This window comes from Falco cherrug, chromosome 1 (genome assembly GCF_023634085.1).
Source record: "Falco cherrug isolate bFalChe1 chromosome 1, bFalChe1.pri, whole genome shotgun sequence".
NCBI classification, from domain to species: domain Eukaryota; kingdom Metazoa; phylum Chordata; class Aves; order Falconiformes; family Falconidae; genus Falco; species Falco cherrug.
In genome coordinates this window covers 4,391,467-4,407,148 of record NC_073697.1, presented here as the reverse complement: position 1 = coordinate 4,407,148, position 15,682 = coordinate 4,391,467, and the positions used below count along the sequence as shown (strand labels likewise).

The 15,682-nt window shown below is 41.1% G+C and overlaps 1 protein-coding gene across 4 annotated transcripts in view; it reads right to left on the bottom strand.

Moving 5' to 3' along the window:
* The window catches only part of WWC2 (WW and C2 domain containing 2), a 104,793-nt gene that overhangs the window by 48,342 nt on the left and 40,769 nt on the right, over window positions 1–15,682 (bottom strand). For all 4 annotated transcript variants that reach the window (XM_055701596.1, XM_055701591.1, XM_027814126.2 and 1 more), the window contains exons 3-4: window positions 5,131–5,334; window positions 3,484–3,560 (exon numbers count right to left, since the gene is read on the bottom strand). In XM_055701596.1, the coding sequence (XP_055557571.1) occupies window positions 3,484–3,560; window positions 5,131–5,334 (281 nt within the window). The remainder of the gene's footprint in view (window positions 1–3,483; window positions 3,561–5,130; window positions 5,335–15,682) is intronic.

The following is a 15,682-nucleotide window of genomic DNA, read 5'->3' as shown; positions in this document are numbered from 1 at the left end:
GCACCGAGCATCAGCAGCTGCTGTTGCTTTCCAAGTGACTTCAAATGCTTTGTATGTCTAAAATAACCAGTGATTTGTGGGGTCTTCATGTAGGCTTGTGATGGATATTTAGGCATTTGAGTTTGTAGCTTCTGGCTAATGAATTTTCTGTGACAGAAATAAAATGTTTTCAATCTCCATTTTCTCCAAAGCAAAATCTGTTCTCTACATGAAGTGTTTAGGTTCCGGCTTCTGGAAGCTATCATCACTAGTTGTTTTACTTGACAGAAAACTGTTTTTATTTTGACCATACTGAATAGTTAGCATGATAAATAGACAATATCTCTAAGTACACATTCAGCACTCCTTAACTACTACTGCTTCCCTCACTAGCATGAAAACCCCAAGAATAATCTCTCAAGCGTTCTGTTCAAGATATAGAAAATGAGCAGATTATCACCTCTATGTTCCAGGTGATGTGTAAAATATGAAAAAAGTCTCAACTTTTCTGAGAAACACAGAATAGCTAAATTTTTATTTTTTTTTTAAAAATCAGAAATGTGAATGTACAGGAATAGCAGAAGTTAAACTTGGTTTCAACTTAGAGGATTGGATCTCTCAGAAACCCATACATTTTTCTTCAAGATCATCTTCTGAGTATCCTCTGCTGTAAATTCATCATCATTTCATTATCAAGAAATGCGAGTTAGGCACATTACCCTAGAAGGATGTGACCTACATCATAATACAGACTCTGTGTTTACTGCATCATACTTGCACTAAACTGTTCTTGTGCTCCTTGTCTTCTCCTTCAAAACTTTCATATAATTCCTGCTTTTTCACAACTTTTCACTTGTTTTATCCTTCACCTCCTTCCTACTGCTTCTGCCCATCATCTTAAGGCACCTGACAGGCCTCTCGCTTCCTTCTCCTAACGGCACCTTCAAGGAGGCTCCTGTGCTAACCCCTTTCTACTCCCAGCACTCAAGTACTAGTGAATCAACAACACCCCCCTAACCTTATTATTTTATAAAGGTGCATCCCCTGCTCACTGCACGTGCATAAAACACACTGTGGTCACACACGCTTTCTGTCGCTTGAACTATCTTACTGATTACTAATTAAGACCCCGAATGGCCCCACTCACAAGTCTACTGCAGGATCAGGTTCTTCAATTTTAGTCTTGTGAAAAAGGTCTTTCTTCTCCTGCTTATTTCATTTAACAGCTGTCTGATTTCTGACATATTTTCTCCACGACCTATTGCGCTATAAGCAATTCATGTATCCAAAAGGCTCCACATGCATATATTAAGCACAGCTAACAAGGAAAAGGCCAAAGGCCAATTCAGAACTTCCTCAAGTGCTGAGCTTCCCCCCTCCAGCCACCATTAACCTGATGATACCAGTAAGCCTCAGCCACTGTGAGAGAGAGAAACAGGTTTAGTATAGCTGACCTAATAGTTCGCTAAACAATGTGTGAATTCTAACAAGCTGGCTGGCAGCTTACTAATGACTAACTTTGTTTCCCATTAAGTCCACACATGCATATACTGTAAAATGCCAAAAGGTGGCACATGAGCAAGCATCCTCAAACATTCAAGTAAGGGTAAACTATGATAACAGTCATACCTCTCTTGCCATCTTCCATGAAAACCACTTCCCAGCCCTAGCATCACAGGGCTCCACTTTTTCTTATCTCAATAATTTTCAAATCCAGTGGCTTTGGATGACAACACACTTTATGCTGGTACAGATATTCTTGGACTGCACCCTTCTAAACTCTGTAGACAAGATTCAGGTCACCTGTTTTAAGCACATATGCAACTTGGACTTTGCCACGCTAATAAATCAGGTATTGGGAAGCAGCAGGATATTAGGCTCCTTGACCCCACGAAACAATGAAGAGAGGAGAGCATCTCCCAGAAAAGAATTACTGTGGTTAACATATCTGCCTCTCTTCTCAGTGAACAGATTGTAGATCTGCAGCCAAGAGGTGATTCAGTGTTTCTGCATCTTGAACCGGGAGGTGATCAGAGCTAAGTAATGGGAAAAACAGCACAGGACCATGTCTGAATTTCCCCCTTTGACTTGTAGGTGACTGTATTTAAATTTGGTCATTTGTTTAGCTCTTCAACAGCGCTATTAATCTTCCAAAGATACTAGTGATCCCCTTGCCAAAGAGAACATCTGTTACTGCTCCACTTATTTTAGAAAGAAGCTCTCGCCTTGTCTCTTCATTCTTGTTCCTGACAGGGTCCTTACTGCTGTTGATTCTCCCTACTAAATTTTTCCTCCCACCTCCTCCAGTGTGGAAATAAGTTCTCTCACTAGCCACTTGCCCTTCTCCTTAAAGGATAAGAGACTACAAATTGAGATTGGTAAGGATGAAGAGGTGTACAAGCAGTCAGGAGGGCAACATCTGGATGCCAGTTTTACACAGCGTATTCCATCCCCGATTTATGCCGAGCTTTAACATTTCAATGAGCTATTCCACAGCTCCTTGTAAACATTGTTGGGATTCCTAATCATAACTCTTCCTCCAGGTAAAGGAGGTGGTTAACGTTCTCAAGGCTTCTACGCGTGCCGCTCTGTGCAGAAACCGGCAGGGGGCAATGGAAGAGCTGAGGAACTGCGCTGCTTGTGCCGCTGCTCCTGCTGCTGCTGCTGCTCCTGCTGCTGCTCCTGCGGAGGATGCGTGCCAGCCTTCAGGAAGGCGCTGTGCTGTGAGATTTTAACCTGCATGGTTCGATCTCATTTTTTTCATTATTAACTACAGAAAGCCTAAGCTATCCATACAGCATTATATGCCAAAGCTTAAATAAATCAACTCCCTATATAGATTTTAAATGTCTTCCACACCATTTCCTCCTTATTCAAGATAAATTCACTGGAGACTAATGAATGTGTGAATGCAAGTTCTTTATATGGAGTCTGTTAGTGACCATGCTGAACACAGTTCACCGAATAACGGATTTTTGTTCACTGGAAATTTCAAAATGCAAACACAAACTTTCATTCTTGATCTGAACTGTTCCATTTTGATAAACGGAGCGAAGTTTCACACCATTACTGAAAAGTGTTTTTTTAAACCAACAGAAATTTTTGAGGCAGTTCATGTAGCCAACGGTGCATTTCTTACAGAAGAAAGGTGTGTAAAAACAAGTCATCTAGCTGCAGCTCACCTTGGCCTACTACTTTTTTATTTTCACCTAACGATTTTTACTCTTCCTTTCAAAAACAAAAGCATCCAAGTGAAAATGGTTATCAGATTTATTTAAACCCACATGTAATTAGAATATCTGTCGAAGTTTCCCCAAAATATGTTATCTGAAAGTAACAGACAGAGCTTTAAAAATTCATTTAAAGCCTCTGAATGGTATTTAATGAGAATATCAAGTTTCAGTACCAGGGTACAAGATACATCTGCTAGTTCAAGCTTCGCTTATTCTACAGTCATAAACTTTGCACACAGAATACAAATGAATATGAGTTAAGCACTCTCACCCTTAATCTTGTAGTGGAGATTTCAGCCTTCAGAATGTCAGGGTCATACTTTGTGCTTGATGAGGAGCCTGAGAACACTTTACACGAAAGACAAAAAAAAAAAAAGGAGAAATATTTAAGTACTTTTAGATCATCAATTAGTCCCTTCCTTGATGAATTCTCATTGACCTATGTGTTGGTTTTGGCTGGGATAGAGTTAATTTTCTTCATTTGGATTTGTGCTGGAAACTGTTGATAATGCAGGGGTGTTGTAGTTACTGCTGATCAGTGCCTACACAGAGTTGAGGCTTTTTCTGCTTCTCACCCCACCCCAACCAGCGAGTAGGCTGGGAGTGCACCAGAAGTTGGGAAGGGACACAAGCCAGGGCAGCTGGACCCAACTGACCCGAGGGATATCCCATACCGTATGGCATTGTGCTCAGCATATAAAGCTGGTGGGAAAAAGGAGAAAGAGGGTGACATTCAGAGTTACAGCATTTTGCCTTCCCAAGTAACCGTTACGCACGATGGAGCCCTTGCTTTCCTGGAGATGGCTGAGCACCTGCCTGCCTGCCCATGGGAAGTAGTAAATGAATTCCTTCTTTTGCTTTGCTTGCATGCACAGTTCTTGCTTTACCTATTAAAGCGTCTTTACCTCAACCCACAAATTTTCTCACTTTTACTCCTCTGATTTTCTCCACCATCCCACTGGGGCGGGGAGTGAATGAGAGGCTGTGAGGGGCTTAGTTGCCGGCTGGGATTAAACCGTGACAATCTAAAACTACAAAGTACAGAAAAACATATAATATTTTAAAAAATATATCATTCTATAGAGTAGTCAGCATTGCAGGATGGCAATAATTAATGAATAATCAAAATTTCCCCTTTTTTTCCCCTGTCACTCTCTCTCCTCCTTTGCTCATCCCAGGATTCTAAAGCTGCACCTCATTCTCCCTGGCTTTCTATCCCCATTCTTCTACCTGAGCCATCTTGTGATCACCTCTTCCTGGAAGCTGTGATTTCTAAGGAGATTTCTGGAAAGCAGGAGATTTATTCAGAAGTCTCAGAGGTCTGCTACTCAGTTCTTCCGCAGCTGCCCATGTTAATTTATCACACTATCTACTTCCAAGAGAGATGTCTGGCCAACAACAGGCCTCTGACGGCACTTTACTGCATGGCAGTTCCTTGCCCAACACTGTAACACGTATCCCTACTTCACCCCTGACCACAGCACACAGGCTACAAAATTATTGTATGCTATTCTTGTAAAGCAGAAACAAATTCCCTTCTTGGTCTATTGTAGATACCTGTCCACACGGTAGGGTCATTTCTGTACGCAGCCATGAAGTGCAAGAGATCCTACTTACTTTGAACCTAGATTTGGCAGAATTTTGTTCCGAAAAACTGCATGACAAAATAGATTTCAGAGCCAACTGCTCTAAACCACAGCTCAAAGGAGTTCAGTTGTATCAGAGAGAAGAGGGTTCTCTCCAGCAGAATATCTTTGTATTAAATAATAATAATAACAAAAAAGTAGGGATGCTATCTCTAAAAAAGCCAGAGTACAAGGTGTTCATAGCAAACCTTGAAAACTCATCTTAAAGAGAAACAGGATCCCCTGCAAGGCACAGATCAAAGAAGGCAGATTGTATTCTCTCCTGTACTTACAGCTTGTACGAGAGCTTGATTTTTCTTTGTAGGCATCATTCAGCCGTACATACTCATCCAGTGCAAGTGCTAGCCTCTGTTCTTTCACCTGGTACAGTTCTTTCTGAGTACTGAGAGCATCCTGGGCTATCATAAGATAATCTTTTAACATTCTCTCTTGTTCTTGCCTCCATTGTTTCCTGGGATCTTCTATTTGCGTTGTTTCTTTATGGGAGAAAAAGAAAGGATTTAAAGAGACCTCTGCTGAAACCCACCGACAACTAAATTGTTTCTTTGCATGTAATCCACAATTATAGAACTCCAAACCATAGCTTGTCTTTCATTACTAAGCCAATGCTCAATTTTATTTAAGGTTTTCTTTGCCACAATAGCGTGTGTAAGAAACAGTATTTAAGGGATTGATTGCAAAATTAGGAATTAGCGTGCAACAGGTAAATGCTTACTTAGATCATTTCTACACCTTCAACCTGGAATTAATAACATGGTGAAACTCAAGAAAAAACCTTATTTTTTGCATCAGAGTGTTGGGAAATAACTGGCCCATGAAGTCTTTCAATGACATCTTCAAATTTCTGAATAAAAATGTAAGTATTCTTAGCTATTACATTTTTTTTCAACCCTCCTCCTCCCCACTTCATTACAGACTTAGGTTATTCATGTTCTATAGTGGTTACCTCTCTCCTTTCCCTCTATGAAAATGGTTTTATCTTTTCCCCTGTAACTGAACTAACAGATCATTAACTCTCCAGATCACCTCACCTAGCTCTATCCCTATCCCTGCTAGGCATCTGATCCAAGATACAACTTTCTTTTATGGTCAATAGGCAGAGAGGGTCACCCTCAGAGGGCACTTCACTCCATCAAAGACAGGTGCCCAAGATACATGGGACTGAACTGGGTCTTTGAGGTGTCTACTTCTTCCCACTGACTACCCAGGTAATATAAATGAGTAGGCTGGAACAGACCCTTCATTCACAAAGGATTTCAGATCAACCTTTTCAACTCCAGCAGCCACACAGAAGGCAGACTTGCATAGAATGCATAGACAAGAGGATCTGACATAATGTAATGGTATATATTAAGAAAGCATGCGATGAGATCAATCTAATTGTAGGTTTTAAGATTTTTTTAATGTACACATACAATAAGGAAGAGTTAAGGCTGAACGTTCAACCGTATCATTAATATTTCCTGACTTAGTTCAGCACTTTTTGAAGCTGTATAATGAATATTCTTCCTTTAAATCTGTACTAAGTACAAACACGTTTTCATCAGACATAGCCATGAAAAGCTTGAAATCTAAATGCAAGCATGCCCCACACTGCATTTTCTTCTTGAGCTACGTATTACAAATCTACATAGATCTACATAGATAAAAAGTAACATTCAGTACTGAAGTATTTAAGAGCAAAGTATTTACTTCAGAATTTTTACGCAAAAAGGAGGAGGTAATTTATTCCCTGGGTTAGATTTCTGCCACTTGAGTTCTCCGAATTGCTTTACTGGGAGAACCAATGCAGGGGGAAAAAAATGGGAACATGTGTCTGAAGATGGAGGTGGGGGGAGCAGGGCAGGGAGAACTGCAGCAGAACCAGTCTGAGTGAAAGCACTCTTTTCACCATCGTATATCAAAACAGATTTGTAACAGCAAAAGCAGATAAGGGCACATTCTGGTTAATAACAATTTCCCATACAGAGTAACTACCAGTTTTTCAAACACCTGTTTTGGTGTTAATATCACATAAACCAGAAGACATGCAAATAAAAAGAAGCATCCCATAAAACTACCCCTGGGGAATCCTAAACTGACCACGCCTATGGAAGTACTGATGCTTTTAAAACCAAACAAATATGCACACATATACCCCCCTCTCCACCATTTACAAACACAACCAGCTTTTGTATTTCTGCTTGGGAAAGGTATTAGATGCGCACAATGGATGCACAGAGAGCATAAATCATGTAAACCCAAGTGCACTGCATAAAAGATTAAAGCAGAGCAGCTTTATACGCAGTTGGTTTTCCAATAACCCCGACAGGAACACTCTCTCCAAAAGACTAACTATAGCTACAGACACACACACACACACTCTCACATCCATGTTTATAGCCACCTGCTCTTTTTCACAAAGATACCAGGCACACAAAGAAGCAAATCGATACCTTTTCTCTCCTGAACGGTCAACACATGTCCCTATCTGTGGCCACTTACTGCTGTTGTGCTTTAACATACCTCCACATTCACAGGTATTTTAAGAAGTGCTGGTTTCCAGACCTGTCCTTTTTTGTGAAGCAGGATGAAGAGCATGAAGGAGGATTCTCATGGGTCAATGATCAAATAGGATAAATGCAGTTATGTTGGTTTTGTAGAAAAATGTAATGATGTGATTGTGTTTTAAGAGTGCAACCAGCAGCCACCAAATAATCTTACAAGATTGGAAGGTCTCATCTTCGAGCATGTTGTAGGTAATTGCCTTGTAGGTTTTAAGTGAGGATTGCTCAACATGCAGCCCAAAGACCAAATGGAGCCTGCAGAGTTCTAAAACGTGGCCTACAGATGCCCTGTCCTTGGGACTGCAAGAGAAGGACAAAGCTGATCAACAGCAGATTGTCTTGTATTGCTGACAAAGACAATCAAACATATTATTTTTTTGCCTCTCCAAGCTGCATATGTAAAAAAAAAACCAACTCCAAAACTATGGTTATACAAGCTAACATCTATTATACTAATAGTCATAAACAAGTTAAAGGTGACACTGTGTTTTAAAAATTGCACCCTAATTTTAGCATACTGAGGTTTGGGTATTTGCTTGTGTAGGTACATTGACTGGTCAAATTATTCTCAGCCAATTCGATCTGCATGTATTTCATTCTGGAACAAAAACTCACGTGGGAAAATATATAAGCTGGAAAAAGCAGAGCAGTACTGAAATGACTATGCCAGAATTGTTACTCAACCTTTACCAAGCAGAAAAGGCTCTGGAATATTTTTGATTCTAGGCCTTCTTAAATATCACAAAGTGGAAAATCCCAAAAAGCATATCACTTGTTTGGCAAGTTATTCATATGTGTATGTATATATATATGTATAGGTATCTACACACACACACACACCACACACGTGTGTCTGTAGCAGTACCATATGCTTGTACGTCTATAATTTTCAGTGGTCGCAATTTTAATCAGCAGGTTTACCCCACAGAGAAAAAAACCCACAAAACAAAGAACTATGGATAATATTTCTGGTACTGTAAGTGCGGCATTTTGAAAAGTCTGTTCATTTGTACCTTCCAAGAGGCAATACATTTTTCTGAAAAGCAGAGGTCTTTCAAATATTTATACTTCTCAGAGTAAAGCCTCACAAAGATAAGGGGTTTGTTTTCCCTTAGAGGAGAACGTTTTAAGCACCTGCTGTTAAGGTCAAACTAGTATACACAAGAGTATTATTGGGATAGTTGCATGCATGTCATTGAAGAAATAGCTTGCCCAACATTTCAAAAGGAGATGTGAAGTCCTTCCTGCTTAAACCAAAGAGTGAGATTTAAACCACAAAGAACATCCAGACATTTTCTTACCCTTATTATTCAACAGCTGTTGTAAAATAAACTTGGGAGATCTCATTCCTTTTTTAGGGCAGATGAATGTTTCCACTGGTGACTGCAACAGGATGCCTTACAACCTTGTCTGCAGCTGACAAGAATCATCCAACAAACAGATTGCTAGCCAGGCAGACAGGGAGGTGGTGTTTCTGCTGGTCAGGTGAGGAGTAAGCACTGATTATGGGCACTAGACAGAATTTAGGGTTGGGGTTGTACCTGTTCTAGAAAATGCTAACTGGACTTCAACCATCAGCACTGGAGAACAAACAAACCACCCCGCTGGGCATGACTTCTCCAACACTTTTGGCATCACCGGATAGTTAAATTCAAGAGTTCAGCTGTTTCTTGTAGAGAAAATGAAGAAGATAGAGTGGCCATCATTTTCCGTGGCATAAAGTTAGATATGAACTAAAGGAATCTCCTTAAAATGGATCTTTAAACAACCAAGAGTTGCACATCGGGCTCTATTGAGAGCACTGCTTAGGTTTAAAAGAATCTTCATCTATCAACCTTCTCTGTCCAATCATAATGTAGAATAACAACCCATAGTAACAGAATGAAGAAGGTGGTGGCGTACCTAACATTCAAGTTAGACACTCCTAATTTGCCTTGGTTTTAGTGTAAATTGGCAAAGCCACTTGCAAATAAAAATTACCCAATTTTCTTAAGAGATCTTGATTTAAAACCAATTATTTTAACTTTAAACAAACTACTGCAAGTGTGTAGTTAATAAATTCATACAAAAACTATAACCAAGCAATTTATTTCCTCCTGTTTTTAAAGATGCGAGTGACAACCCCTACTGGGGGGAAAATTCTGTGAGACAGAGCACGCTTGTGGTCTCAGCCAGCGGAATCGCACAAGCGGCAGGACGGCACGCTCCACCCAAGGACGTTCCTGTGCGCTGAAACGATCACGGCTCCGTAAGGCAGGAGAGGAAGCTGCACTGGCTTTAATCATCCTGCTATTCATGAAATGCACTCTTCCTGGCTCACTGCCAGCCGGCTTCGATGCACTTAAACTCAGCCCAAACAATAATTCAAAGCCAACACGCCAGGACTGACTTTATGCCTTGGAAATTTTGTTTATTCCTTTGACTCAAACTTGCTTCAAGGGCAGCAAAGTTATACATGTTCTGTGTGCTTATACATACGAGATACATAGGATAGAGGCAATAGTCAGGGATGCCATTTTTTTTATTAAGCAAGATATTTTCATATGTTTTGTTCCTGTCTGCTATCAGGAAGCTCTGCCAAATTTTTACAGTCTGCTTGAACAGAAGGAAACTATTACCTTATCAGCAGTAGATTGTATTTCCCTAAAATACATGAAATTAAAATCCCACTACTAAATCCCACAGGGAAGGGAAGGGAAGGGCTCCCTGACGCCCTACTGCTAGACATGAGAGAACTGGACATTTTACTACAGGCTTAACAATAAGTGGAAGCAATAGTTTTCCAACATGTCCCCTTGCCAAACAAAATAATAGCATCGACTGGCTCTAGAGCGACCCACATGTAAGCTGCCTTCAGTCAGACACGTTGCGTTTAAGCAACACAGAACAAGTACTCTCAGGGAGTCCCAGTTAAAAAAATGCCAGAGGTGCTAGGTGGCTGCTTGAGAAGGACACACAGACAGCAAGAGACAAAATTGTGACACTTTTCAGGATGAAAAGTACACTCTCATCTGTTTAAACACATGCCCTTATTATTCCAGTTTGTAAGTGCAGCAGAATCACCATTGCAGAAGAGACGGTATTCCAAGGGAAACTAGTTGACCTGGCTAGAAACAAGGACCAGAGACTTCAGCTCCCATGGAGGAGCGCCCGGGGGGGGGGAACTGCATGTCACAGCTGGAGCTGCTGTAACAGCCCCCCTTCTTGGCAGGGACGGCTTCCACCACATCACCTCAGCCCACATTCCCCAACGTTACACAACCACATGTTCTCTTTTGCACAGTCGCTGGTGCTCATGCAAGCCCGCACAAAGCCTATGCAATGTACTAAACCCACCCAAACACTCAAAAAGATAATACGAAAGCAGATACATCACGTTCTGGCAGGTCAGGTGAGTTGTGCTATGTCACCTAAGGTCCAACAAGCCAGTATAAAGGAGGAAGAGCCACCCAGCTTGGGAAGGAACTAGACATCCCTTTTTTTGGCAGCAGTAAGCCTACTCGCAGATCTAGTTATCCATTAGAATCTTAAGTATGGATCTATGCATCAATACCATGCACCTTCTCCCTCACAGACTAACTTACAGGAAAGTTTCCCTACCAGGAAACGAGGGCTACAAGGCAAGAGACGGCAAAACGGCAGCAGCTGCCCCCTGAAAAAAGGAGCGCTCAGACTGACGCAGAAGCGTGCCGCGCACAGCCGGCCATGCTCCGGGCTGCACCACGTCGCAACTCAGCTAGATGCTTTGCGTCAGGGTGGCGATTTCTCAGCGTTAAATGGCAGTTTTCATCAGTTCGCTAAGTGATGGAAAGGTAACTCCACGACACCCGACATCTCTGGTTATCTTGCATGCTAACCGCAGGACTATTACCTCCAAGCACGCTGAACCCCACCTTCAAGAGAGCAACACAGGCCTCCAAGAGCTGACTACATTCAGGATCCCTCAGTCACTGGTGCTTCTCCTGAAGCCCAGTGGCTGTTGAAAGCGTGCAAGCTAAGCCCAGATTCTTTTTCCAACGCCTTCGGTGTGGTAGGATTACGTCCTACTCCACACGGATGGTTTGAGGAGGGGATACCTGGAAAGCAGCCTACCGCGTGCTGAGGGCAAGCCAAAGGGGGGCCACTTGCAGCAAAGGAGAACCCAGATTTCAATGGCATCTCACGCCAAACTCTCTCAAGATGGCACAAACAAAGCCAACAACCACCCTTTGACATACAACATCAGAAGAGGAAAATAGTGTCTGACATCAACCATCGCAGGGTAACGCAAATTAGCTTAGTGGTGGGTGGTGAAAGCAATTTTATCAACATTACATAATCACTATGGATACGTTTATTCTACAAGTATATCCCACGTTCCTTGATAAACAAACTGGCTTTCAAATCTGCAGCACTTTTGCCTGCAATCAGACAAAAAAACACTCAGGGGGGAAAAAAAAGACTGCAAATATTACTTCATCGTACTTCAGCTGGCACAACAAATATTGCAGGCAGCTGAGACACAAGTCTTAATGAACAGCAAAGGAACAAATGCACTAGTACTAGTTTCAGGAAGAATAACCAAGTGTTATTAGACTGGCGTAAGGAATGCACTTTATTGCTTACATACTAGAGGCTTTCTTATTCCTTTCCCCCCACACTTTTTAGAAGACTTACAATTCAAACAACAAAAAGAAGCAATTTGTACCCCAAAATTTGAGGAAGAATGCACAAATATTACATCATTTCACCCTGATATGTTTAATAGGTACATCAAGAATATCACATTACAGAGAGAGCAGTTTCAGTAAGACACTGAAGCCCAACAAGATAACACATACAATGTCTTAAAAATGATCTAACACATTAATGGATACTCAGAGCAAATCACATTCTAGCACGTAATAAGATGGAATATGGGTTCTAAAGAGAGAAGACATGGAGGAAAATTAGATTATTCAGAGTATGCTTGGAAACGAGCTCTCTACAGTTTGTTTCCTGCCATAGAACTTGCACACAAAAAATGCCTCCTCCCTTCCAGATACATTCTTCACTCTTCCATAAAATAATTCTGGGCTTGAATTTGAGTAACGAGAGAAAACGAGAATGTTTTCCAGCTATAGTGTGCAAGCATGAGCAGATTTCCAAGAAATATTTATTCAGAGATTTTTATGAAGAAATACTGAACGCGTTATCCTTATGGCACATTAGTTTCCTCTACATATCGGGTAGCATATGCTTACATATCTTAAAGAGTCAAATGCAGTAGAAACTCTGAGCGTTTTGCTCTACATTATCCAGTAAGTAGGTAATGTTCTACTGCTATGGCTATCAGAACTAAGACTTAAGGAAAAAGATGCATGTATGATCTTTATATAAAAGTCAGCAGCTAAAATGATCTTTAATCCAGAGCCTTCATTGCTTGAGCCCTCCTTCTGTAGCCAGCGTGCATCAGATTACTCTAATCCCTTCCTACGGCCAGGGCACGATAAAGATACTTACCTATAAATAAGATTCAAGATAAGACACACTGCACTTGGGTTTTCACCATATGTGTTTGCTGACAGAAAAGAGTCTTCACAATTGTTTCCCAAACGCTTGCACGTCACCACTTGCTTCTGATGGTGGCGGGTCGTGGGAACAAACAGTGCACGTTTATGATCACGATACACCATTCGACTCCCTCAAGCTAATGATAATTGCAGACTCATGGTGGGATTTTCAGATTTATTCCTTGTTTGAAAATAGTTTGGCATACTTTTATAGATGCAGATGCACTACAAGTCCCAGGCTGGAGCAGAGAAGAGTCAGTCTATCCACAAAAAATCCCTCTGTTAGATAAACCAGTTGCACAAGCGTAAATTGGCATGAAAGCCTTTAAGATTACAACAGAAACAGAATACCCATAGTTAAAATATTGTACTGTAAGTGTCAAACAGTGTAGGTAAATAGCTAGGCTTTGAAATTTTAAGAAGGAAGGAAAACAAGAAGGGAAATCGGGACCTCTGATGAATTCTGTTCTCAGCTAAGCAGACACAAATCCCTCTACCTCTACGCTTCTTGATGTTTTATCATCACCAACTCAATTTGCTTTTTCGTTGTGGATGGAACAGCGATAGAAAGCTGTCTCTGGGAACAGTGATAGAAAGCTGTCTCTGGGAAAGGTACATTTCATGCTTCCAATGTGGACAATTAAAACTAACAAGGGAGGAGCTGCAGAAGCAGAGAAGGCAGATGTCCAACACAGTTTTGAAAAGTGCTGGGGGTGGAGGGCAGGGAGAAAAATCATCATATTGAATAGAGAGTGGCAAAAAAGGAGTGATGTGATGGTCTGAAATACTACTGGGATAGGAGCAGCTATTCCTTCCTATCCTTATCTTTTAAATATCGTCATTCAGTTCCTTTCTGTTATCTTTGCTGCTTGACATTACTAACAGCAGAGTATGTATTCTATAGGTTAACTAGATCTATGTGATGAAGAAAACAGCTACTTGCCTGGTTATTCCTGAGCCTGAAAAATAAGAACTGTAAGTAAAGGGGATAAGTTATTTAGGAATACGTAGGGTGTCGAAGGCAAGACAGAACTTCTCCCAGCCCACGATTCCCCCAGACTATTCGTGTCAAGCCAAAAGTACAAGTTTCCCATTCTTGCTCCCGTTAACTCCACTGCTGTTCATCTACACATACCCCACGCAATGATCCAGATCAGAAAACCTGAGCAACTGGGGGAAGGAAGAGGAGGCGGAGGATGACAACTCACACCCCTCGGGAAGCAGACTGCTTCCCCAGTGTCTGTGTTTACTACATACACCCACACGATGTGGGGGCAGGAACCAGAACAAGCAACGACTGCTGCTTTAGCTGCCGCCACCAGCTGAGAAGTGCACCTGGAAATCACAGCCTCAGAGTCAAAACTGCTTCCCGGCAAGCCTGCGCAGGGCGCGGAACGGATGAAAGTTCAAGGGTGTCATTTCAAATACCTTTAACCAGCGCTACCACGAAAAGCAGCTGTCCCCTGTCTCTTCCGCCTGCCTATTCATTCATATCTCGCCAGGTCACCTTCCCTCTCTTACTTGCATAAATAGGGGTGTGGAAACGAGAGCAAATAGCAACTTTTTTTTTTTTTTTTTTTTTTTTTTTCCATACCAGATTAGTTTCAACTCGAATCAAGCTCCCTGATCTGATTCACTGTCTGGCCATGCAAATGTCCATGCCAGTATAAGCAAAAACATTGCAGGGACAGAACAAAAGGCCAGAGGTAGCAATAGAGCAGGACCAATTCTTTCAGAGATTGTATCAGCTTAAAAGTGTTTGCAAATAAGCTCTAAGAGCATAAATATTTGCATCTCGGCCACTTAACACCTGATGTTGAAAACCTTGCAGAAGAATTGGAAAATTTTGAAACTGATGACTTTGCCTGTAGATACATGAAATAAAATGGAGTAATAGGTTCGCGTTATTTTTAGTATTGCCTTCAATTCCTAACTGTGTTATTTAGCACAATTAGTAAATGTTAGCAAATTAGCTGAAGTAGATGAACACACGAGTACATATATGCAATAACAATTGTAAGAGTGACCAGCGTAAGCGATAAAATCTTGGGACCCTCCCAAACCACAGTAAGAAGGATCCTGCACCAAAAGAACTCCCCGGTCCCTGAACACTAAAAAACATCCCTTCAGTCATCCCTCTAACAAAGGGCGCTACCGAACCACAGGGTAAGCGTTTAGGTTCTTATAGTATTAGCTACCCACATCATATGCATGTTCTGTCTTGCCAGATGGCCTGTAATCTGGTCTCCCTTGAAGCTGAAAGCATCACATTAAAACTCCTAATTGGGGTAATATATTCATAATGACCTCAGTTAGTGTTTCTCAAAGTGGGTTACATCACCCAAAAGGATCATGAGAAAGCTCTAAGGCAATCAGTAAGAGCTAGAAAAAAATAAACTATATTTGAAAAAAAAAACCAAAACCAAACACCCTCTCATTAAAATATATAAAATTATAGAAAATGTGTGATGATAATAAAACCAAATTATACTTAAACATACTGACACCAAAAGAAAGTTCCTCAAGTCTGAGGGAGTGTTTTACAATTGTGGACTGCTCAGAGACAGCTCTTATCCCCATGTGGAGAAGAAATGGGAGATTCCACTGGGAGTTAAGGAAAGCAGGCTTTTCTCAGATTTGTATGGGAGAAGGGAAGGTAAAGGACTAAGACTGATGATTACACAGATGGGGAAAATATTTAATTTTTTTTTAAAGAAAGGTATTTTGATTCAAATACATTTTGAAGA